This window comes from Gobio gobio, assembly GCF_949357685.1.
Source record: "Gobio gobio genome assembly, chromosome: 4".
Taxonomy (NCBI): Eukaryota; Metazoa; Chordata; class Actinopteri; order Cypriniformes; family Gobionidae; genus Gobio; species Gobio gobio.
Genome location: NC_137100.1, coordinates 52,387,032 through 52,412,595, shown reverse-complemented (window position 1 = coordinate 52,412,595; position 25,564 = coordinate 52,387,032). Strand labels below are relative to the sequence as shown.

Below are 25,564 nucleotides of genomic sequence, written 5' to 3'. Positions count from 1 at the left end.
ATGAATTCATGCATTCATTAAAAATGACTTTTAGACTTGTGAAGTTGGTTCTGAAAAAAGTTCTTGCATCATTTTCCAATTTGCCTATATTTATCTATGCAATGACAGCCCTGTAAATGTATACTTTTTCTTTTTTTTGGAACAACTGTTTTCCCCAACTACAGCTAAAATTAGTTGGGCCACTCCAGACAGATGGGCCCTTAAACCATTCATGAGACATGCCAGCTATTTAACTCCCAGTCCTGAGAGTGAAGGCAGGCATTCTTCGACCGAACAATGAGAAATGCATCTCTAGTAATGACTAGAGAGAGTAGACTGAACAAAGAGCTGCCTGCAGGGGACCAGCAGTCCAACACCCCACCCACTCTTACGCTGCCAAGCCACAGTATCCAACGCCGGTCACCTGGACCCAAAAGATGTGATTTGTAACCTTCTATCACCTTAAAGATGGCCAGAAGTCAGCATTGTAAGAGGACGCACAGTTAAGCGCGAGGGAGGGTGCGCTTCATCCTGACGTAGCGCCGCTCGCTCCAGCCCTGCGCCGCTGTTGCGCTCGCCTTCACCACAAAATCAAACCAAACGTGGCGATCGTTCACCGTGATTTGACATCTTGATCTCTGGGAATCAAGGAGATGACATTTGTCGTCAACGTGAGTATAAATGTGGATTGCTATTATTATTTGAGGGGTAATGTGGTAAACATGGTGTGCTGAAAGCTAACGGTACTGCCCGCTGGCAAATCTTACATCACTGCTGCGGATTCAGATTTAACCGAAACGGTGCTTTTGTTAATTATCAAGACTAAACTAACGCAACATTACCGAGTGTTGTTATTTGAATGTGGTAAAATTGACGTTGTAAGACCTGTGCGCGCGCACCGTTCTCTCCGCTCATATACGCCCGTTTCTGTGCACCCACGGTCGTTGTTAACATTAAAGGTTTGTATTGTGATGTTTCACGGTGGTTTTCTAAGTCTTTAGGATATTGAAATATTCTGGGCCGGTATCATGGCCCAAAAGAGGCACATAGAAACAAGCGGTCATGGACACATTGTAGGTTTCTTGTTGTGGTGCTGATTTGACATCATTTATTTATGCTTCGTCTTGACCTTGATTGATGGTGTATTGCATTTTCTTTATTAAAGAGTGAATATACATGTGTTATAATCAATAAATAGGCCAACAACAGATACAGGGCGTGCTGCTGTTATGTCAAATATGCCATAGTGATTCGCTGTGTGCGCGTGAGGCCTGTGTTTGCGCATATCGATCACAGCACCAGCGGTTTGTGAATAAACACTAGTCACATTTCCACAAGAAAACCTCTGGCTTCGTGTTATAAAGGATATTATCGGAGGGGGGGGGGGGGGGGGGGTAGGGGGGGGGGACGATTTTAGCGAACGAACACAAAATAAGCCGCACATAGGCCTGTTAATGTACACGTATGTGTGTGTTGTTGATGGGCGATTCTTCAATATGGGTAACGTTACATTTTCTGTCCCCTATGTTGATTTTTACCATAAGGGCTGGGAAACGTTTAATTTCTTTTTATGGTTAATTTATGATTAATGCTTAAAGCTTACTTGTTGAGCAAGGTTTATCTTCCTCAAAAAAACAACAACAACAACATGTATGTATGTATGTATGTGTGTGTGTGTGTGTGTGTGTGTGTGTGTGTGTAGTTTATTCTTCATTCTTTATTCTTCATATATATATATATATATATATATATATATATATATATATATATATATATATATATATATATATATATATATATATATATATAATGCACCATACTCCTGCACACATACCAAGTAGCCTACAAATAAATAAATAAAAATCCTCTCGCATTTTTGATACATAATATAAGATATTTTTTCTTAGACATATTGTAAATGTTGCAACACTTACAATGTTGTACTACTTAAAAAGTTACTTTTCAAGATTTATAGTTGTCAAAAGTGTCACATTTCCCTCACCTTTTGTCTATAAATATTGTTCTTGGTCACAGGCCTACTTAATAACTTAACACAAACATTGAACTTTTTTTTGGATCTTTTTGGAATTTTTTGGATACTCTTGTCTTAGTGTGTAATGGTCGCAATTTATTTTGTGTTGCATAATGGACACAGGCTGAAATCTGTTTCTTCCTGCCTCTGAAAGAACTTTCTAGTCTGATTCCATTTAACAAAAGCAGCTTGTGTTCAAGAGATGACTGGGAGATGCTGTCATTTAAATTTGAAGCTTATTAATTGTGAGGGGGCAAAACTGACCTTGATTATGAAATATAATAAAACGGACTGTGGAAACTAGAGTCATTTTGTTTTGCATATTATTTTTGGTAATTATTTTACAATGTCACTGTTACATATGTTACATACAGTAATAACAGTAAATGATGCATGGTTACATGCAACTAACCCTAAACCGAACCAAACCCTAATCCTAACCCTATAGTAAGTACATGTAGTTATTTAATATTACTCAGTACTTAAATGTATTATTACACTGTAACAAAGTGAAACCTTATTTTTATATCAAATACCATAGTTTCATTAATTAAAATCATAGATTTAAGTGATCAATGAGGATGTTTTGGGTAATTTTGTGATTTAATAACTATAGAAGGGCTATAATTGTGTCTGATTTTCCTTATTTTTGCTGAGCAGGAGCTGGATGTTTACTTTCATCATGTTTAATTAAGCCATGCTATGAAGTTGAAGTGAAAGAAGTCAATTTTCTATCTGTAGAAATCTATTCAGAGAGATAGTTACTCATCATTTTCTGACTATGACTATAACATTTTCAAGTCTTGGAATTACTATTGTCCCTGCAGCCTGTAATTCAGTTAGTTAGTCTATTCTTCTACTGTAAAAAGAAAGAGGGTCAATAATTTTGAATAAAATTGCATATTAACCTTTATTTATCTGAAATATTCTACTAAAAAACAATCTGTTCTTCTATACAAAACTCACTACTCAGCCTTCTTGTTGCCGTCTGTCTGCAGCTGTCTGTCTGATCTTGTAGTTAAACGCCCAGTCTGTGGAATGTAGTAGCTGTCATGGCCTGTAGTTATGTAACAATGAGACGAGAGAGAGAGAGAGAGAGAGAGAGAGAGAGAGAGAGAGTGTGTGTATTTTCTGCCTCCTTAACCAGCTTCTCTGTCCCTTTTTCGTTTTATTTACTACAGCGGTAGTTTAGGATGTTGTGATGTAGCTTGACTGGTGCTGATCGTTTCGGCCAAATAATTGCTCTGGTCAATCTAACGGTCTATCATTTGTTACTTCCTACAGTATGTCTAAGTAGTGTGTGACTGATTTGATGAATTCAGGCTAAACTGAGTCATGAATTTCTGGAAATAGCATCAGTCTGTATGGACTAATTTCAGGTGTTTCTGCATTTCAGTGTTTCTCCTGCAATGTCAAGCTGAAAGTGGAACTCATCTCCATCCTGTTTTCCTTCAACATGATTGTGAGTCTGAGCTTGCAGTCAATTGTAAGAACGGGTGGAGTTTAAGTGGACTAAATGATTGGAGAAGTCTGTCATTGATTTTTGTTTTTTGGCATGGATGAATCTTTCACAGTACGATTTTTTTTTGTGAAGAATTAGCTAATTGAGTTCTAGCAATGAAAAATAACCTGTCACACTGTTTTTGTGAAGATATTTTAATCTTCTAATACTTTGCAGCTAGGAGATCTTGCAGACTGGATGACAAGTTGAAAACTGATTTAAAAAAAGGAAGATTGCTTAAAGAACTGTGATTCAGAATATATATTTCTTGTCTTAAACACACAGACTGGCAACACATGAGTGTTGCGTAATGCCGTTTAATCTGGTCAGATTGCAGGAGGACTCAGACAGAGAAACTCTTGCTGTTTGATGCATAAATCTAATGGGCTCCTCTCTTTTGAGGTAAAATGCACAGAATTTACATGTTTGTTGTTCTGTGTACTTGTTTACATAACCAATTATTGGCAAGATATTATTAAATACACCTACAGTACAAGAAGAGCCTCATGGGGAAAAAAAATCATTACCAAATGTTACAATAATTGATAACATTTTAAGGCTTAGTTTTGTAGAAAATGAAGGAAAGTAGATCCTAAATTCTAAAAAGCAAGGTATTCTTTTAGTTGTCTTCTTAAAAAACAATTTCGAGGCCTAAAAACATGGATATTATGAGCAACAAATGTAAAATGTAGTGACAACACTGGCCCAATAGACCCAAGACTTCTGTCAGCCTGCCCAAAACTCTCTCATGTTGCCCCTGGGCCATCCTTATGGTTGAGGCCTCCACTACATAGAAAATGACTGCTTATAATCTATCATTATAATACTTCCATGTCCAAGTTTAGACAATGAGAAAAACCTAAAAAGAAATTCCTGGTATTTAATGGCACTATTTTGGATTATGTCATTGATTTTGCCTTGTGACTATACAATGGGATCTATCACCAACACTCTGACAAACACTCATTGAGGCGTTCAGATTATGTAATATGCTCTACTGGCAGCACAGTGGCTCAGTGGCTATCACAGTCTCCTCACAGCAAGAGGTTCCCCCGGTTCGAGCCCCGGCTCCTTTCTCTGTGGAGTTTGCATGTTCTCCCAGTGTCAGCGTGGGTTTCCTCCAGGTGCTCCAGTTTCCCCCACACAGTCCAAAAACATGCAGGTTGGGTGGATTGAAACATGCCAAATTGGCCGTAGGTGTGAATGCGTGTGTGTGTGTGAGTCCCAAGCCATGTAATGGGGAGGGTTGGGATAAAGACCTGGCAACCTACCCCGGAAAAAAACATTGCCAAGAAAATTCATGGACAGTCTCTCGTGCATGGTGAAAGATGGCCATAATCACCAAGAGTTTGATACGACTGAAATGGTTAATGAAAGAGAATATGCTCCGTCATTGTCAAGTTTTGCACACCCTATTACTTTTTGCTGTATCTGTCGGGCCCAACAACAGGTCACTGACCCACAGCCATCTCCTCCTTCAAGAGTTCCGCCTGTCTAAAATGAGGGCAATGTCCAGCGCTCACCCCTCCCTACCTCTTTCTAGTGAATTCAGCACTATTTGTACACCAGAGAAAAAAATATACTGAATATCAATTTGATCAAAATAAGAACAAGCGTGAGAGCTGTGGTCCAGTGATCAGCACATGTGCTGTAGTGCTTGTGCAGGTGACGAGTTCAGCGTGTCCTTTCCTAAATCTCCCATTTCCTGTCCTATTTCTTCTGTCCTATTGCAAAAATGCCATAAATATAAAAAAGATCACTGTTAGAACTGGTGGGATACTGTAGTTTTATGTAGACCTCACCATCTCCTTTACAAGTAAAGCTCTTATTATCTATAAATGATTTACAATGTGTTGAAAGTACTCATCTGGAAAAAGTAAACACATGTTTTCACTTGAAAAGGATTTTAGTAGTGTTATTCATGGTCTGCATTCTGAATCCATGATCATCAATGGATTGTGAACAGATGAAGGAGGCAGGAGCCTGTAAATGGAATTTACTTCATTATTATTTAGTTTGTTTGTCTGGTTTTTTGTTTAGTTTTGGCACTCATGATTTGTCCAGTGGATCATGGTTTTGTTATGTAACTTTTTGTTAAAAATGATATTAGACAATGAGATTCCAAACTAAAATGCCCTGTCCTCTTATGAACACCAGATAACTTAATGGTTATATACGTGAAGACAATTTGAAACTGAATCCCGTCTTGTCTTTTTTTCCAGATGTTTTCCTTCCGCCAAGAGATCCGCTTTAACCTTTTCTTTAACGTTCCTCACTCACCAAAACCACGGATTGGCATTGGACGTGTGAACTAAAGTCCTTTGAAAACCACCTTCTGCAAATCTCCAAACATTCTTCATCCTAACCCACACTAGGAGAAGATGGACAGTCCACCTAAGCTATCCGGGGAGACTCTTATTGTCCACCACATTCCGCTGGTTCACTGCCAGGTTTCGAGCTCAAGAAAGTGCTGTGGTAATCCGTTGAAAAGGAACAGTAATCCCTTCAGCTGCCCGGAGAACCTGGGATTGATTCGGACAACCTCCCTACCTGAGAGAGACATTCTTCAGCGGGAGGCGTTGGTGTACAGCAGCCTCATACAGACGTCAAGCAGCAGCCTTAGCTCTAGTGACACTTTTGGGGATGGAGTAATGAGAGGAGGAGAGAAACGAGGAAGGGAAGGGAGAGAAGGGAGTATGGCAAGCGACACTTCCTCTTTCACCTCAAGCAATTCCGAAGATCAGGCTCAAGGCTTGCCAATGAAGACCGGTGAACGGCCAAACTCGAGACGCAACCCCTTTCTGCTCAACACTGAAGATGAAGATGATGAGGATGAAGACAATCTGAATGGATATTTGGAAGACTCCTCTTTTCACCTGCATGGAAATTTGCATGAAATTTCAAATTCAGTGCTTGCGAATGAAGACTTGCCATCTTTCCATCTACATGACCTCGGGTTCACCACTGAACCTTTTATCTTGCATGGGTCTACAGAAAAACAGTGGTGTTCTACAAATGGGACTAGTGGGGAAGCAGAGAGCAGAGACCATACAATAGGTGGAACTTTTGATTTATCTACTCATATGGAGGGCCTGAACTTGTTGAGATTAGATTGCCAGCGGCGCCACGGAAGCAGTGGTTCCACCCTTTCAATGGACTGTGGTGAGCAAGAATGGGGTGAGGATGATGATTATGAAGACCAGTCCATGCAGGGCGGTAGAGGAAGCTCAGAGTGTTCCAGTCTGGCAGCGCCGCACTGCTCCTGTTGCAACCTTTCTCAGCCATACCCTGAACATTTTCAGGAATCATTTTCTGAGTGTCACCAGGGCTACGGCAGTGATTCCTCCTGCAATAGCTCGGATGGAGTGCTGGTTAACTTCAGCACGATTTACAACAAAATGAACAATGTTGTCCCGGCCAAGCCATTGCTCAATATCAATAGTTCCGGTGAGCAATCCTGTGTCTCGTCTGTGTCTGAGCTCATTGGGATGTGCGGGACAGAATGTGGCAGTGGACGTGGAGCTTTCTACCTGGACTTACACACGTCCCCGATTGAACCCCCTCAGCATCCCTCTGCCACTCAAGACCATGCAAACTCTTCCTCTGTATCTCAGCCACAAGGTGCTACCATTGAAGTAGATGCCAACTGTAACTCATACCACAACCTCCTTGGAAGTGAGGGACTGTCCTCTGCTGAAACCTCTGCCAATGACCTCACCTCATGTCTTCAAAGCCAAGCTCGCTTGGTTGTAGCAACACAGAATTACTACAAGCTTGTGACGTGTGACCTTTCTTCCCAGTCCTCTCCCAGTCCGGTGGGGTCATCGGTCACAAGCTGTTCAGATGAGCACAGCAAAGGAAGCCCCACTCAGCCAACAGAGTACTACCTATTTCAACAAATGAAAGAGGATGATGAAGAAGAAGATGAAGATGCAGAGCTGGTATATTACTTATTTTATTTGGTGTTGACTTGTGCTATGTCTCAGTCTGTACTCCATAGCAATTTGACACGTTGTATAGTTGTAGCTTCTTCCTTCCTTTACATTCTTTTTCTTTTCTTTTACCAGAATGAAGAAAAGGATCCAGCTGAGACTGACTCCATCCATGAGAATGTAATTGAGGGGCAGGTGTATATCAACATCTCCCCACCTACGACAGCCTGCAATTCAGTTGGTGTTTCAGGGAGCAGTCGACCTCGCTCTCGCAGCTACGATCGTAACCTGGACAAGTCTCCGTCTCCTCGCCTTGGATCCTTGGAGCGCATGCTCAGCTGCCCTGTTCGGCTCAGTGAGAGTGCAGCTCCAAGCCCGCCGCCTCCACCACGTGTCACTTCTTTTGCAGAAATAGCAAGAAATAAGAGGAGAACTGGAGGGTCACCATCACAGAGGAGTGGCATAGAGGCCACGTCCACACACTCTTACTCTTCTGGAGAGTTCTCGCCCATCCTGGAAGGCCTTCCGCAGGGTGAGAGCCACAGCTTGCCTCCACTCACTCGATGCCATAGTCAGGGGAGCTGTGAACAGACTCGATCCATAGCAGAAGGTAAGAACACATTTTCTCCAATATCTTCTTAAAAAGAGGATGGTTAAATTGTTGTTTGTAAAAGCTGTTTTATTTTGTGTTGTTTTGTAGATTTTCTTATTGAGTTACACTGTAGTTTCTTGGTTGATTTTCGGACTTGTTGGGGAGCGACATAATTCGATTTTCCTCATTTTAGCGATATGTATTTTAGTGATTGCCCTTAACAGGATTGTTTGCTTTGTTGTCCAAGCCATTTTGGTAAGCATCTACTAAAAACATTAATGTAAAGGTTCCACTGTTTCACCTCTGGAAAGTTTGCTAGGCTGTTGTTAAAGGGTTAGTTCACCCAAAAATGAAATTTCTTCCATTAATGACTCACCCCAATGTTGTTCCACACCCATAACACCTCCGTTCATCCTCGGAACACAGTTTAAGATATTTTAGATTTAGTCCGAGGGCTTTCAGTCCTTTGAATGTAAGTGTAAGCACACTTTGCTGTCCACGTCTAGAAAGGTAATGAAAACATCATCAAAGTAGTCCATATGTGACATCATTGGCCATCGCACCAGATAACACGTCACAGCGTCTTACGTCAGCAGCGTCACTGTGGCGTGTGAACGCGGATTCAAACTAAACCGGAAGAGAAGACAATGCTTAATAAAGTCTTAGTTTTTGTTATTTTTGGACCAAAATGTATTGTCGACGCTTCAAAAGAGTCTAACTAACCAAATTATGTCACATTGGACTACTTTGATGATGTTTCATTACCTTTCTGGACGTGGACAGCAAAGTGTGCCTACACTTACATTCAAAGGACTGAAAGCCCTCGGACTAAATCTAAAATATCTTAAACTGTGTTCCGAGGATGAACGGAGGTCTTACGGGTGTGGAACAACATTGGGGTGAGTCATTAATGGAAGAAATTTCATTTTTGGGTGAACTAACCCTTTAAGAAATAGTTTATAGCATGTTGATCAGCGGTTACAAGGGTGTTCTGGGTGGTTGCTAGAGCATTGCTAGGACGTTCTTGATCGTTCCTTACTGGCCCAAGTCAGAGTAGTCAGAATGTCTCTGATATTCTGGTCTTCTAGATACTGTATGATTTTGGACCCAAAATGTAAATTCAGTCATTGTTTACTTTGTTGACTTTCCTCCATGTAACATAAAAAATATATCAGGATGTCCTTTCGTTTTCTGTGAAGGAATGAATGTCATGTGGGTTTGGAACAACATTAGGGTGAATGAAATATGACAATGTTTGGGTAAAATATTATTTTATGTATGTCCATGGCATTTTTGTATTTTATAGTCTGCCAGGTGAAAATCAATTCTGATACCATAGGAAAGTAATAGTAATAGCTTAGTAAAATAACTATCTTCTTCAAGCTGCATTATTAAGCGACCAATATCTATAGCACAAGCAGTGCAAGAGTTGCATGCTAAAGTTTAATACTTAGATTAGAGGGTTTGAGAAAGAAAGGCAGTGTCTGATAACAGACAGGTTAGCTTGTGTTGTGTAACTGCAATGGATGTTAATTCTCCTTTGTGCTGTGCTGCCCCTGCTGGCTGTGACTGAGTACAGCAGTGTACTAAGAGCTCTGACATATGAGGATTCAGGCATGTGGAGCCAGCAGTTTGCGCAATAGCCGAGTGACGTTTCACACACACTGTGTGCTGGTCAGAGCACACGCAAACACATACCCAGAGGTGTACACAGAGGAGCTTCATAAACAGGCTGTTTTGGACATAATATCTTGGTTGTTTTTGTATCTCTGTTGGTCATTAAGTTTTTGGAGCAGTGTTTTAAGGTATGTGTTTGACAGAGTTGGATTTTTTTACATGTATGGTTATGTTTCAGTTTCATAATAAGACTGCTGTCTCCTTTGCTATTGCTGAGTTTTATTCCAGCTGTTTTAAAATGCTGTGTCACTGCCATTGCCATTCTAGTTTAAATTCAGGTCAGATAATTTGCTTCATATTATAATTATATGCATCTATGACCATTCATTTCATTTATAACGATTTATAAAGCTTTAGATATGGTTCATTACTGTCTTGAATGCTACTCTTCTGTAGATTCTGATGTTTTGTTCTTAATCTTCATGTCTCTTATTTTATCTCCAACCCCTCTTTACGCTTCTCCATCTCTTGTCTTTCTACCCCTAGGTGGCCTGTCTAGCTCCACGGACTCCTCTCCGGTTGTAATTCGCTATAGCAAAAATCAACGTCCGACCTCATTGCCTATTCAGCCCTTCACTTTCCAGCACCAGTTTGGAAAACCCCAGGCGAAGCCTATCCTTCCCCTTCTGGACGGATACATCAGCCATATGCAGGCTCGAGGGGCTGCAGCACCTGAGGGTGGTGAAGATGAGTCAGAAGAAGACCACAGGCCACCTCACGACACTTCCATTGCACCTACAACAGTGCGGCCCTCCCCACTGGGCAGCTACTCCCCAGTTCGCCTTCAAGGTGCACCCACCTCTTCTGGAACCTGCTCGACGTGCACTCCGACCCCAGGTGGTCCAAGGCCGCCACGTTCCCTCTCTTGCCCCATCTCTGCGGGTCTTCTGCCCCAGCATACCCCACCTGGAATGGCCATACGTACAGAGACTCCCTTACCTCCTACACCGCCTCCACCTCCACTGATGAAACAGAGTCCACTGATGCCTGCATTGCCTACTAGAAGTCACTGTTTCCACCGTGGCAATTTGCAGACGCTTCCCAGCTCTTGTCTCAGTCCTCTTGGACAGTTGGAGCCAGCGCCACAGGAAGAGCCAGTGAAAGTTTTACCTGCGTGTGTGACACAGCGACAGCCTAATGGTAGGTTCGGAGCAAAAATGACTGAATTCAGACACAGTCCTAGACACTACTGTTGTATGACTTGTAATTGAAATGTTATGAAACTCGAAAACATGAATATGGTTTGCTTTTTTGCTTCTGAATTGAGTCGGATAGGTCAAAAGATTCAAATATTTGACTATCTGAACAAAGCCTTAGCTTCCATACTTAGACATTGGCTTTTTCTTTCCTTTAACTGCCGCTAACAACTTGTCTTTTCTATCTCTCCTGTTTCCACTTCTGCCCATGTTTTGCATCGCATATCTTTGGCATTTCATCAATTTTGTCTTACCCTTGTGACTGTTCTTTCCCTTTTGCTACTTTTCCCTATACATACATCCACCTTTCTTCCCATTCACCAATACTTTTTTCTTTCTCTTCATACTTTTCTTTTACTTCCATCCTTTGCCACTATTCCCTTTTCCTTCCATTTTGCCTTCCAGTGCACCATCTCTCCCCCCAGGCACTCAAATGGAGAGAGTACAGGCGCAAGAACCCTCTGGGTGTGGAGCGCAGTAAAGAAGGCCATCATTCTTTCTCTTGCGCTTTGGAAACCAAGAGACCTGGAACTCGTGTCATGCGACGCAATGTGTTTGATTTCCCTCCAACCAATCAACTCAGCTTCGGAAGACTGAATGGTGCTGAACCAATTTCTGTCACCCAATGGGAGTTTAGGGGGAGGAGCTGGAAAAGGGGCTGGGGTGGGGGTAATTTTGTTTGTAGTTAGTGAACACTTGTTTGACAACGACATTATCTTTTGTCTGTTTTTATTCATCTAACATTTATGATGTGGTTTTTGTTTATAGGTCAGTCATTGAGGCAACTGCCGCAGTGCTACAGCGACTTCCTGCCTGATTATTTCTCTCAGACAGAGCGCCCCCCAGAGGAATTCTGCTTATCTCCTGACGCTAATACTGACGAATCCATTTCTATAGACCTGTTGCAGAAGAAAGGTGTGTGATTTTTAGTTTCTGTGTAGTAATTTGCATTTTTGCATTTTTAACAATGACCAGATTGACCTTTATCTCCATATAGTCATTTATACAGAAATATAATGGCACATCTTTAAAGCTTGATGTGGTTAATATGAACCTTATTATTGTGGTGAGCCCTTCAGCTCTTAAATTAATTATAGAAATATTGCAATGCAGTACATGCATCACTCTCCCATATGAATCTGCACAAATGTTAAGTGTGCCCTAGTGAGTAAAATGCAGAAGAGGTCTAGGTCTCGTTGTTCCCACTGGGTCCTCCAATCAATCAAACATGGCCCATTTGCTTTTCTCTCATCTCACAGATTGACCGGTCCCATAAACGAGACCCTCTAAACTGCATTAGCGCATGCCAGAGTGTGTGTTTGTGTGTACATACTCTTAGTTGGAGTTTAATTTGATTCGATTTATTAAATAATAGGATCTTTTCTATCCGGTCTCCTCTATATGTCCTTTTCTACTAGGTTTGGTGAAGGCCATAAATACAGCAGTGGATCTGATAGTTGCTCATTTTGGTACCAGTCGGGATGCAGGAGTTAAGGTACAACATTACATTTGAAATAACAGTGTTTAACACACTATACTTGAATATAGTGTCTCACTAAAGGCAGATTTTTCTCTCTGGTCCACTTTCGCTCTCTCTTACAGGCCAAATTGGGGAATAGCTCTGTTAGTCCGAATGTGGGTCATCTTATTCTGAAGTACCTGTGTCCTGCCATTCGTGAGATACTGCATGATGGACTGAAAGCATATGTACTGGACCTGATCATTGGACAACGCAAAAACCAGCCCTGGAGTGTGGTCGAGGCCTCCACACAACTCGGTATGTGAAGAATGGTGATGATTACGATGATTATATGGATGAAGATGAGGGAAATGATTTATGTTTATCCTTTCTGTCCTAGGTCCCTCTACAAGAGTTTTGCACAGTCTATTTTCTAAAGTCAGTCAGTATTCTGAGCTGACCAATCACAGTATGAGACTCAATGCCTTCATCTTTGGCCTGCTAAAGTAAGCCTCTTTCATGTTCCGCTCTCTTTTCATCTCCCTGCTTTCCCTTTCACTCTTTCTAATCACGTTCATCTTCACACTGCCTATGAAAGCACATTTGTGTACCTTTTATCATTCTTTGCTTGTTAAAGCATCAACCTATCATTTAGTTTCTTAATAAACATTCTTTATCGTGTGACACATTGGATTCCTGTCAAGGTCTTCTTGTTGAATATAATTTTTTAATTGGAAATGTGTCACATTATGGAAACATTGTGAATACTGACTTAAAAATGGATCATTGGTGTCATCTGTGCTATTTTATCCTTTATCTATATACTTTTTTATTTTCAAATATTTCTTGTTATGAATGAGGTTGCTGACACAACAATACAAAACCCTTAATATCTGGTGAAATAGTTTATTTTTAAAATATACATTAGATATTGCCTTAGATTTGACAAAGCGACAGTGTATGATTTTTATCAGCATTGTAACAAGCCAGGCCTGAAAAACTCAAAGCATGCTATCTAAAGCTCTGCAGTTGGATTCAAGAAGTCTTTAGAAGTCTTCAAAGGCTCCTTTTCTGCTTTGATGGGTCTTGACATAGTCATCTCAGCTCCTGAGCAAACTTCCTCTTTTCCACACCCATTAAAATTACATTCAGACACAGCGCTTTGATCATTAGTTCCAATTATGCATTCTGCAGCATGCTGATCTCTCTCACACTCTATCTGTCTGTCTCACTCTGTGATGTGGTCACTCTGCTTCTTAAGGTCAATACAGAGTACAGTACAGTAATCACGCTCAAGGCTCCTTGTTGTTGTTCTTGTAGTATTTCAATTGTTTTAAATAGATTTGTCTAGTCCAGTGGTCTTTGACAGGGGGTTGGCAACCCCTAGGAGGTCTACAGCACTACTGCTTGGCAATTATTTGATCAAAGTTTTTTAGCTTTTTTTATACTGAACTGTTTATAGCTAGTCATCATGAAGTGCTGCCTTGTCATTTTGAATGTTAGTAGAAGAATAAAACATTATCCAATGGTCCAATAGTTTCATTTGTAATATTTGAAAAACTAATTTGTGTTACCTAATATGCCACATAACAAATTCACAATAAAGCTCATCATATATAAGCACACATATGTATATACACCGATCAGACATAACATTATATTGTGTTGGTCCCCCTTTTGCTGCCAAAACAGCCCTGAGCCGTCGAGGCACGGACTCCACTAGACCCCTGAAGGTGTGCTATGGTATCTGGCAGCAAGATGTTAGCAGCAGAGCCTTTAAGTCCTGTAAGTTGCGAGGTGGGGCCTCCATGGATCGGACTTGTTTATTCAGCACATCCCACAGATGCTCGATTGGATTGAGATCTGGGGAATTTGGAGGCTAAGTCAACACCTCAAACTCATTGTTGTGCTCCTCAAACCATTCCTGAACCATTTTTGCTTTGTGGCAGGGCACATTATCTGCTGAAAGAGGACACCAGGGAATACCGTTTCCATGAAAGGGTGTACATGGTCTGCAACAATGTTTAGGTAGGTGGTACATGTCAAAGTAACATCCACATGGATGGCAGGACCCAAGGTTTCCCAGCAGAACATTGCCCAAAGCGTCACAGTGCCTCCGCCGGCTTGCCTTCTTCCCATAGTGCATCCTGGTGCCATGTGCTCCCCAGCTAAGCAATGCACATGCACCCGGCCATCCACGTGATGTAAAAGAAAACGTGATTCATCAAGCCAGGCCACCTTCTTTCATTGCTCTGTGTTCCAGTTCTGATGCTCACGTGCCCACTGTTGGCACTTTCGGCGGTGGACAGGGGTCAGCATGTGAACCCTGAATGGTTTGCGGCTATGCAGCCCCATATGCAACAAACTGCGATACACTGTGTATTCGGACACCTTTTTTATCAGAACCAGAATTAACTTGAGCAATTTGAGCTTTAGTAGCTCGTCTGTTTGATCGGACCACACTGGCCAGCCTTCACTCCCCACGTGCATCAGTGAGCCTTAGCCGCCCATGACCCTGTTGATGGTTCACCACTATTCCTTCCTTGGACCACTTTTGATAGATACTGACCACTGCAGAGCGGGAACACCCCACAAGAGCTGCAGTTTTGGAGATGCTCTGACCCAGTCGTCTAGCCATCACAATTTGGCCCTAGTCAAACTCGCTCAAATCCTTTCGCTTGCCCATTTTTCCTGCTTCTAACACATCAACTTTAAGGACAAAATATTCACTTGCTGCCTAATATATCCCACCCAATGTCAACTGTCAGTGGACATAATGTTATGCCTGATCAGTGTATGTATACATATATACCATCCTAACAAAAATATTAATATGTTTCCACAAAAAATATTAAACAGCATAATCGTTTTCATCTGTGATAATAATAAATGATACTTAAACCACCAAATCTATATATTTTATTTCAGAAAGATCATGAAGACTGGAGAAATTCAGAGGAATTATTCACAGGAATAAATTACATTTTATATTGTATTAAAATGGAAAGCAGTTATTATAAATTGTAATTATATTTCACAGTATTTGTGATTTTACTGTATTTTTAATCAAATAAATACAGCCTTGGTGAGCATAAGAGAGTTCTTTCAAAAACATTAAAACATCTGTGATTAAAAATATATGATTCAATTATTTAAATATATGAATGTAGTATTATATGCATGTTATCATGAACGCTCACAGGTTGAAGACCCCTGGTCTGGTAAAAGTTTATCATTTCTGTTGTTATTATGCAGTAATGTTGCAGGTTTTAATCTTAGCTCACTCGCCTTTACTGTTTTTCAGCTTGCGATCTTTGGAATTCTGGTTCAATCACATTTATACACATGAAGGTAGGAAAATGCTTTTTGTACTTTTCACTGTCTTGTTTAAGAGTAGTTGGCTTGTTTACAGGAATGGTGATGTAGAGCCAAGATTTTCAGGTTTCACATACTGCCAGCGTAATTCTAATATTTAGCTTTTTTGTGTGGCTGTCCTTCTTTTCTCTCTCTGGCATGGTTCCTCAGACATTATAGCAGCACACTACCACCCATGGGGTTTCCTACCTCTGTCTCAAGGGGCGTGTCAGCCACTGTTCGAAGAGCTGCTGCTCCTGCTTCAGCCGTTGTCACTGTTGCCCTTTGACCTTGACCTGCTATTTGAGCCACACCAGCTACAGAAAGGAGAAGAGCACCTGAGACGGAAAGAACAGCTGTGCTCTGCACGCCAAGGCCTCGACCAATCAGATCGCTCCACCTTCCAGCTAATGCGAGGCTGTGGAATGTTGGAGTCTGGTGCACAGGAAGTGGGAATGCTGCCTCAGAGAGAAAAATTCATGCTGAGAGATGAGGACAGCCGGCTTAGAACGGAGGGAGTGACATTAAAAATGAAACAAAATGGGCGGAAGAGTGCGGGAACAGAGCGTGAATCACGGGATAAGGAGGATGGAGTCGGGAAAGAGTGTTTGCGAAAGAGTGACGCAGGGGAGATTGAGCGCGGTGGGTGGTATGCTGGCAGGATGAAGGGAGTTGGAGAAGATTGTGAGAAGGAGAAAAGGAGAGAAGGAGATGGAGCCAAACAGAGAAACCGACAAGCTGGCTGGTGGTATCAGCTGATGCAAAGCTCACAGGTTTACATCGACAACTCTGCAGAGGGCTCAAAATTTGTGAAGTTGGAGAAGAGGAGGAAAGGAGGCATTGAAAGTCACCGGCAAAGCCAGCCACCTCCTAGAGAAGGTGTGGTTGAGGGGGCCGAAGCCATTCAACAGATGGATGAACAGGTGGAACATGGTCGGGCCAGCAGTAGCAATAATAATAGTGTTGGCAATGGGATCCTCCACCAATCAGCGTTGTCAGAACCCACCAAAGCTGTAAAGGGGAAGCCATCGTGGATGGGAAGTCCACCAGAATCAGTGCTCACTGAGCTGAAGAAGAGTAAGGAGAAGCAGCTAGAATGCCAGGGTGCCTATGAAGGGGTTCAGGCACAAGCAGGAGCAGGGGAGGATGGGTTGGCACAGGTGCTCCGCTGGGGGCGGCTCTTTGGAGCTGGAAACGCAAGCAAGATCGAGAAAAGTGAGCAGAAATCAGTCAGGAAACAAAGGTGAGTTGGCAAACATCCACCTCTTTCCGCTGGAGAGTAATCAGTCAGCATGTTTTCATCAGTCAAGGCCTGTTCACATCAAGAACGTTAACTATAAAGATAACTAGATTTGCGTCCACACCAACATACGATAATGCTCTAATTATTATATATGCCTGGGCTCTTTAAAGCGAAGTTCCTTTGAGACAAGTCATTTCACTCGGCGGCCATCTTTGAAACGCTTCTCGGGAACGCAAGGGCATCTCTTTGAATGGGGAAAGATCCAATTCTCCAAAAATTCATATTTAAAATCACAAATGAAATCTGACTTATACATTATACATTTTGTTTCTAAATGCTCGAATCATGACAAAAAACTGGACAAAGCTTGTGCGCATGCGAATACTGTCAGAATACTGTCTGTTTCTATAGCAACCGGAGCTTCTAACGGCAGCTGCAGATGACTTTACTAATCAACGATTGGCTCTTTAATTTAGAAGGCGGGGCTTATTCGCCATATTGGGCGTTCTACTTTCTCCCATTCATGAGTAATCAGAGTGCGCCGTCTGCCTATATATAAAGTCTTTGTTTAAGGTGGGATGGGTTTTGATAGGCTATGTCATGGCTATGGCTATGGCTATGTTTTTATCTTCCATCAGGTGGAAAAAATTGTTCTGAAATTGTTCCTCTGTGTCGTTATTGGTTTGAACTCTGATATTCTCTTAAAATGTGAACAATTATTAACATTTTGTTGTTATATTTCTTGGTGTAAACAGGCCTTCATACATCACCAATATGCTATGAATGAAGTTAGTCCATAATTGAGTTTCATTTCTTTCAACTTAACCTAGCTTCAATGGATTTATTTTCAGAATGATTTGGTTTTACACATTGCAAGCCGCTAACAACACTTTCTACAAAGGTATTTTTAATATAAACTTACTGCTAACTTTTCTACCTACATGTTCTCAGATTGCCGTCTGGTTGGTTGAGTCTTGACCGTTCTGTTTTGGATTTGGTGGCTCAGTCTGTTGGAGTGGGGAAAAAAGCAGAGCAACAATCTCTCACGTCTCAAAGCCAAGAATCCCACCTTGGCCCAACTGAACAAGCACAAACACAGAATCTCCCAACACAGAGACAAGCCCCTCGGTAATGTTGTTAGACAAGACATAATGACTAGATTTGTGTTTCCAAAAGGAAACCAGTGCTTGGCAAGGCAGCTACAGAATAGTTTTTAATGATCTTAGGTTTTAGGCTTTGATTTAGGCTGCCTAAATGAATTCCACAAACAGTGTCACTGTCATGACACTCAGTACACCTCTTGTTTTCAGTCATCTGTACAACAGGTATCAACACCTATTGCTTCATTGCCACTTTGTAATGTAATGGTGCTTATAGAGGATTAAAAAGATAAAATAGGTAAAAAAATATAAAATAAAAGGTTCAATTACAATTCAGTAAGCAAATATTACAATGACATCACTGGTGTCAGTAGGTGAGAGAGATTTGTTTTCCTTTTATATGTATTGTATTATAGGTACAAAAGTCAAAAAAATTGCACACAAATAAAAAAAACAAGACAGAAATGATCAAAGTTTGTTTAGCGCTTTGAGATGAATTAGTTCCAACAATCTGAGGGTATGTTTACATGACAACAATGTACTAAAAAGATTTTCATTTCTGACTCTGAACCACAAAACCATTTGAATAATTAAGCTTTCCATTGATGTATGATTTGTTAGGATAGGACGATATTTGGCCGAGATACAACTATTCTGGAAAAAAAAATCTGGAAAAAAAAAATCTGGAATCTGAGGGTGCAAAAAAATCGAATTTATTGAGAAAATCACCTTTAAAGTTGTCCAAATGAAGTCCTTAGCCATGCATATTACTAATAATAGTACATTTGATTTATTTACAGTAGGAAATTTACAAAATATCTTCATGGAACGTGACATTTACTTAATATCCTAATGATTTTTGGCATAAAAGAAAAATTTATCATTTTGACTCATACAATGTATTGTTGGCTATTGCCACAAATATACCCGTGTACCTTATGACTGGTTTTGTGGTCCAGGGTCACATTTATGTTTTTTGGGATTCAGATGATAACGTCAAAACGAACCCTGTTCACCTGGATCCACGAAAACGACTAAAAACACTGTTATGCTGCTGCCAGGCCAGTAGATAGCGATGTCACTTTGTAAAGAAACACTACGCGCCTATAGATTGAACATGTAACACACATGCGCACAATGTGCGAACAACGGGTATATTTGTGGCAATAGCCAACAATACATTGTATGGGTCAAAATTATACATTTTTCTTTTATGCCAAAAATCATTAGGATATTAAGTAAAGATCACGTTCCATGAAGATATTTAGTAAATTTCCTAATGTCACCGTTTTCACAAATTCGCGTTTTTGTTGTTTACACCGAGACGATAATATGTCGTATGTTTTCACCTTGAAACCTGTTTCAAAATTGAGCTTTTCAGGCCCCAAAACGCCATTGTTGTGTAAATGAACTGAATTAACTGCCAAAATACAAATAAAAAGTTTTCAGATTTTTAGTTGAAACCGGTATCGTGTAAAGTAAACAACCCTTAAGAGGAAAAAATAGAATGTTTGATGAATATTAAAGGTGCGGTATGTAATATCGACAGCTAGCTGTAGAAATGGGTACTGCAGTTCAAATTCAAATATTGGAGAGGGTTGTTTCCCCCTCCTCCTTAGACTCGACGCTCACGCGTGTTGCCAGATTGAGGACACGTAACAGAAGCGAGCGCATTTGACAATGAAAGCTGAGGAGACTTACACACTATAAGTTGATGAGTCTTTTGTGTTTTCACATGCTCCCGTTCATAGAGATTTTTAGATGGACGCCAATTATGGGTATTATTCCAATTATGGGCAAATATAATTTTTTAGGTCGGGTAAAATCTGTGATCTCTGACCCAGTTTGTTCGCTGGCTTCCATGGCAGCAATACGCTGTGTTTTCCGCCAACGGTCAACCCAGGGTGTCGAAATACTATTGGGTAAACTGGCGGCGTGTGGTATCGCACAAACCAACACAGACATTCCAATACAGAACGCACATTTCAAAGTAAAATAACTGGCTGTAGCATTGTTTTTCAGAGAAACGAGTATGTGAACTTAGCCTGTTCCCTGAATATCTGCAAACATATTATAGTATTTTTATGCTTTAGTACAGTCAAACAATTACACACAGCAACTTTAAGTGCAGCCTTGCAAAGCACTGTAATTGTCTTAGCATATACGTATAATGTAATTACTTGAAAATGAAAAGACATTGTTGCTATACCTGATTAATTCAACTCCATTTCTCTCTTTCTTTGACTCCCTCTCTCTTTCCCTTTGTTTTATCTCCATCCCTCTGTTTTCCATCTCTTTCAGTGAAGTGAAGGCATTATGCCATCATATTGCCACAGAGCCAGGCCAGCTCAGTTTCCACAAAGGTGACGTGATGCAGGTGCTCAGCAGGGCAGACTCTGATTGGCTGCTGTGTGCTCTGGGGGGCACCCAGGGCCTTGTTCCCATCATATACGTCACCCTGATTGAGGACAGTCAGGAGCGCTGAAACTCATAGACTCTGAAAGAGACGGGTGTGAGATGCGATTGGGGACAAAGAGGAGGTTCACTGCTTTTCTGAATATAAAAGCTGCTGCGCAAGAGACGAGTCTGACGGATTCATTTTGTGCTTGCATGTGTATGTAAACACCAATACACCAATACACACACACACACAAACATCACACTTTGCTGTTGTGAAAGCACCCTCTTCGTTTCAGTGAACAGCAGTGAGCCAGCCAGTGATTAGAAAGTGTAGATCTAGTTTCTGAGTAGTGAAGTTGTTGCAGGTTTTGCAACATAGCTTGTAATCATAAATGTCAATAGCCTTTTAAAAGAACTAAAAAACCAAATGAAGTTGTTAGATGACACTACTGGCGCATATGCCTTGTCTTTATTAAATACTGTATGATTTTGTGTAATCTAGATGTTAACCAATTCATGTGTTGCGACCGACAGTGTGTGCATGTGCCCTTCAGAGGCCGCGCGTAACCTGAAGGTCATTCGTGAACATCTCGTTCTCACTCGCAAACCGTTTGCGCAAATAACTGTATGAAGCTGAATAGTACATCACTGAGTAAGGGACATCTCGGTTTTTACTGCAAGTCTACAGGAATTAAAGCTCATTAACGTTGAAAAATATATGACATTTTCCCAGCCTAATGACAAGGGAATTAGCCCATCCAGAGGCATTTTTTCTCCGACCTGTGCTGCTTTGACAGGTAGACAGATGCTATCACCACAATCTCTGGCCCTTCATTTCATGCTTTATTTACCAATAAGGGATCATTTACAGCAAGATTGTTTGCATGTGCACCACAAATGTTTTGCTTTTCTGATACTTAACTGATTTGAAGAGATGAAATAAGCTCCACCTTTAACCTTAAATGTACTATATTCCTTCCTATAACAACCTTTTGCACAATCTGCAGGAGATACAGAAAGGGAAGACATGTCTACTTTAGACTTTCGGTTGTTTTGGTTTGGTTTAAGGAGCTTTTGAATAATTTTGGCCTATATTTAATAAAATAGATCCGTCTGTAGAAGATGAACAGATGGATGTATGGCATAGAATGGGATGGATTTTATAGAGTTGTATGTATGAATAAATGGGGTGGCAAATCCCTTCTCCTTCAAATATATTAAATTCATGAGATGATTTGATTCAGCTAACAATATGATCATGCTTGAATATTATCCACAACTATTTTATTCTGCTTTTTGCAGTAGAGGACAAATAGAGACATTTGAACAAGGATGGTGAAATACCACGCAAAATACTGCAGTGTGGTATCATATTGTGCATTAAGTTATTGGCAATTTGATGCACTAAATGTAACTCAAGAAGGTGAGGCCTTATGGAAAGGGAAGGTGTATTATGTATTTTATTATAGCATTAAATTAAATTATTTCAGACTTGAGGATGATCAGCAATTTTTTTTCAAATGATCTCGGGCCTTCTACGACACTTGATATGCTTTTGCTGAAAGTAATATATAAAATCATATTTTGATTTGATTTTTTCAAATTGTTTTGAGACATCAATAGATGATTGATTGTCAGTATGTTTTTGTTAAAACAGTTGTATTATTATTATTTTTATTATTTTCTATTTATAAAATGCATTAGTCATTATTTTGTGTATTGTAAATATGTTGCATTCTCATATCCTCGCAAGGAAAATGCCATTATTGACTTGTTATTAACAGCTTTTAATGCTAACAGTTAATAATGAAAACCATTCAAATGTACATTATATTGTTATGGGATGTTATGAGTAGAAGAAAATGCTCTCTCACAAAAAGCTGCGCAATCTAGATTGTAGTGCTGCTGCTTTAGGTCAATCTTGGTCACTTAAGGTTTGTCTGCAGGTCTTCCAAATACGCTTTGCTTTTCACTGAATCCCAGCTGGTAAATATCAGAGAGAGAGAGAGAGAGATTGTGAGAGAGATTGCGAGAGAAATAGCTGTCCAGTGCCTTTTTGAACCAATGTGTCTGCTAGTGAGATTCAAGAGTTTTTCCTCACAATTGCCATTTTTTTCTGTATGAGGTGGAAGTTAAAAGAAACTGGCATCTGTTTTGGATATAGCCTGTTGTTACTTTTTCATGCAGATTGTTAGAGGATAAAACACCAGTGAAAGAGAGGAAGGCTTAGTTGGGAGGTTGATGTATGTTTGTGCAATGTTCTTTCTCTCTCTGTCCCTCTCTCTATCTGCTTTGATCATCCCAATATTTCTGGCCTGTATATACTGTATGATACCTGTAGCCTACCTGACTCTCCTGTTGTGCTCCTATAACATTACCATCATGTATGAATATCAATAACAAAGTGCTCATGTGAACACGGATGCAGTGCCTCCTGTCCTTTTTTCCCCTCATTTAAGTGTTTGTGAGACATACCCCCGGTTTCACAGACAAGGCTTAAGCTAGACTAAAATATACGTTTGAGCTGTTTTAACTGAAAGAATCTTGCACTGACATATCTTAAATTATGTCAGTGGCATTGTTTTGTCTCAAGATGCACACCAGTAATGTTTTTTTCTTTTCTTTTCTAGAATAAAAAATTACTTAAATGCCCTAATTGAACTATGGCTCTCATCTTTTTTATTATTATTAACAAGAAAGAGTATGTTTCACATATTAGAGAAAACAAGAAAATACACCATAAATTGAAAATGAATGGTATAAACCCTTTTTTACATGAAAACTTACATTTGTGAACATGACATTTTGCCGTTCAAAGAATTCAATTTAGTTCTCCAAAAGACCAAATAATACATGTTTCCATAACACAAATTGGCTATCAATATTCTTTGTGATAAAATCACAAACATTTTGCCAAAATTATCTTACAAATGGACAGTGCCATAAAAAAATGAACCACAGTTTCAAGGCAACTGTCACAAAAAGTGCAATTTAATTCAATATCACCTTTAAATTTTACAACGTAGGCCTAATGTTTTACTGGGTAAACCCTATGTATAATTTTGAATGACACCTCTCTAACTGTGTAATTTTGATTAGGTAAGCCAAACCTTTTTTCCACACAATACTGTCTGTCAATTCCAAAATGAGTAAATATAAGGCAAAGACAGTTTTTTTTTATTTATTTATATTTGATAAATAACGCTCTTATGGTTATGTTTTGTGAGTTTAAGGGAAATATAAATATTAGTGTACAAGGCAAGGCGGCTAAAGGCTCAACGGGGTAAAAGGCTCCTTTGATTTTATTTTTCTCTAAACCACTAGATGGCACCAAAACGTGCCTCAGCTCTTTCCAAAACATCCTTTTCAAGAAGCACTTGGAAATGTGTCTGATCTTTGACGCGATTGCGTGCAGCAGCAAAGTTGATTCTGCATTCATTTGATCAAATATTTGATGTTTTTACAAATGTTGTTTAGCTATGTAAGTAGCAAATAAGAATCGCTAAAATTATTGAATATATTTTGACACAACAAAGGTCCTCATGATTTTCAATTTTGTTCAAGATATTTAAAGCAACAGTTGTTGTTTTTTAAATAGCCTAACAGAAGAATAGTATTTGGAGTAAAAGGCACCCCTGCTGTTGGGGCTAAAGGCACCATGTTCAACACGATAAATAGTTTGCCGACTGTTCCATTTGTTGACATGACATGGTTAGATTCATATTGTAAATATCATATATTAAAGGGTTAGTTCACCCAAAAATGAAAATTCTGTCATTAATTTCTCACCCTCATGTCGTTCGACACCTGTAAGACCTCCGTTCATATTCGGAACACAAATGAAGATATTTTAGTTGAAAGCTGATGGCTGAGAAAGGCTTCAGATAGGCCTCCATTGGCATTCAGTACATTTACACTCCCAAGACCCATAAAAGGCACTTAAAACGTCGTTACAAAGTCCATCTCACCACAGTGGCTCTACAATAATTTTACGATGCGACGACAATAGTTTTTGTGTGCAAAAATAAATCAAAATAACACCTTTATCCAACTTTTTATTGTCTTCCGTGTATGCCTCCACGACGCATGCGCGAGAATTTGACGTAGCGCCGGCGTTCGGGAATCCATGAAATGCACACTTAAGCCCCATTTTGAGAACTACGCCGAGACCTAAAGCACGATCAATGTAGAATTCAACAGCTTAGATACGCGCGTCTTCCTCTGCTTGTAAACAAATCGCTTCTCGGGGCATGTGTCCGAACGCCGGATCTGCGTCATATTCTCGCGCATGCGTCGTGGAGGCATACACGGAAGACAATAACAAGCTGGATAAAGGTGTTATTTTGAATTTTTTTTGCGCACAAAAACTATTGTCGTCGCATCGTAAAATTATTGTAGAGTCACTGTGGAGAGATGGACTTTGTAACGACGTTTTAAGTGCCTTTTATGGGTCTTGGGAGTGTAAATGTACTGAATGCCAATGGAGGCCTGTGTGAAGCCTTTCTCAGCCATCAGCTTTCAACAAAAATATCTTCATTTGTGTTCCGAATATGAACGGAGGTCTTACGGGTGTCGAACGACATGAGGGTGAGTAATTAATGACAGAATTTTCATTTTTGGGTGAACTAACCCTTTAAGTTGGGTGTCCATCTTAGAGATAATCATATTTATAACGAAACCATCATATTTATATATATATATATGTGTGTGTGTGTGTATGTATATATATATATATATATATATATATATATATATATATATATATATATATATATATGTATATATATATATATATATATATATATATATATATATATATATATATATATATATATATGAATAATATCATATAATAAAATATCCTTTATTGTCACTATTGTAAACATATTTTAATGACAGCATATTTATTGAACAAAACATATTTATCAAAATAAACAGAAAATAGTTCAAACTTTGCTAAAGTGATTGTTTTGAACTCACCACCAACTTACATTTATAAGGTTTTTAAACAAAATAAACCACTTTTATGATTTATTTTCACACAAAATCCGATGCTCCATAAATGCTCAATACAAACATATATTTACATAAGAAATTAC

At 39.8% G+C, this 25,564-nt stretch overlaps 1 protein-coding gene across 1 annotated transcript; it reads left to right on the top strand.

The window, feature by feature from the left end:
• The first annotated feature begins 412 nt into the window (after window positions 1-412).
• On the top strand, window positions 413-22,886 carry rusc2 (RUN and SH3 domain containing 2). The gene is made up of 12 exons (XM_079814908.1): window positions 413-650; window positions 5,735-7,453; window positions 7,580-8,054; window positions 10,200-10,853; window positions 11,678-11,824; window positions 12,328-12,404; window positions 12,512-12,686; window positions 12,769-12,874; window positions 15,673-15,719; window positions 15,894-16,965; window positions 17,917-18,093; window positions 20,367-22,886. Exons 2-12 carry the CDS (start codon window positions 5,894-5,896, stop codon window positions 20,548-20,550), a joined length of 4,674 nt encoding a protein of 1,557 aa, XP_079671034.1. The 5' UTR covers window positions 413-650; window positions 5,735-5,893; the 3' UTR covers window positions 20,551-22,886.
• Window positions 22,887-25,564: the final 2,678 nt, after the last annotated feature.

Excerpts from the sequence above, each read along its gene's own strand:
- rusc2 (XM_079814908.1), top strand. The coding sequence starts at position 5,894 with ATGGACAGTCCACCTAAGCTATCCGGGGAGACTCTTATTGTCCACCAC. Across the intron at positions 7,454-7,579 it reads AAGATGAAGATGCAGAGCTG|AATGAAGAAAAGGATCCAGC; the intron begins GTATATTACTTA and ends TTCTTTTACCAG. Across the intron at positions 18,094-20,366 it reads ACACAGAGACAAGCCCCTCG|TGAAGTGAAGGCATTATGCC; the intron begins GTAATGTTGTTA and ends CATCTCTTTCAG.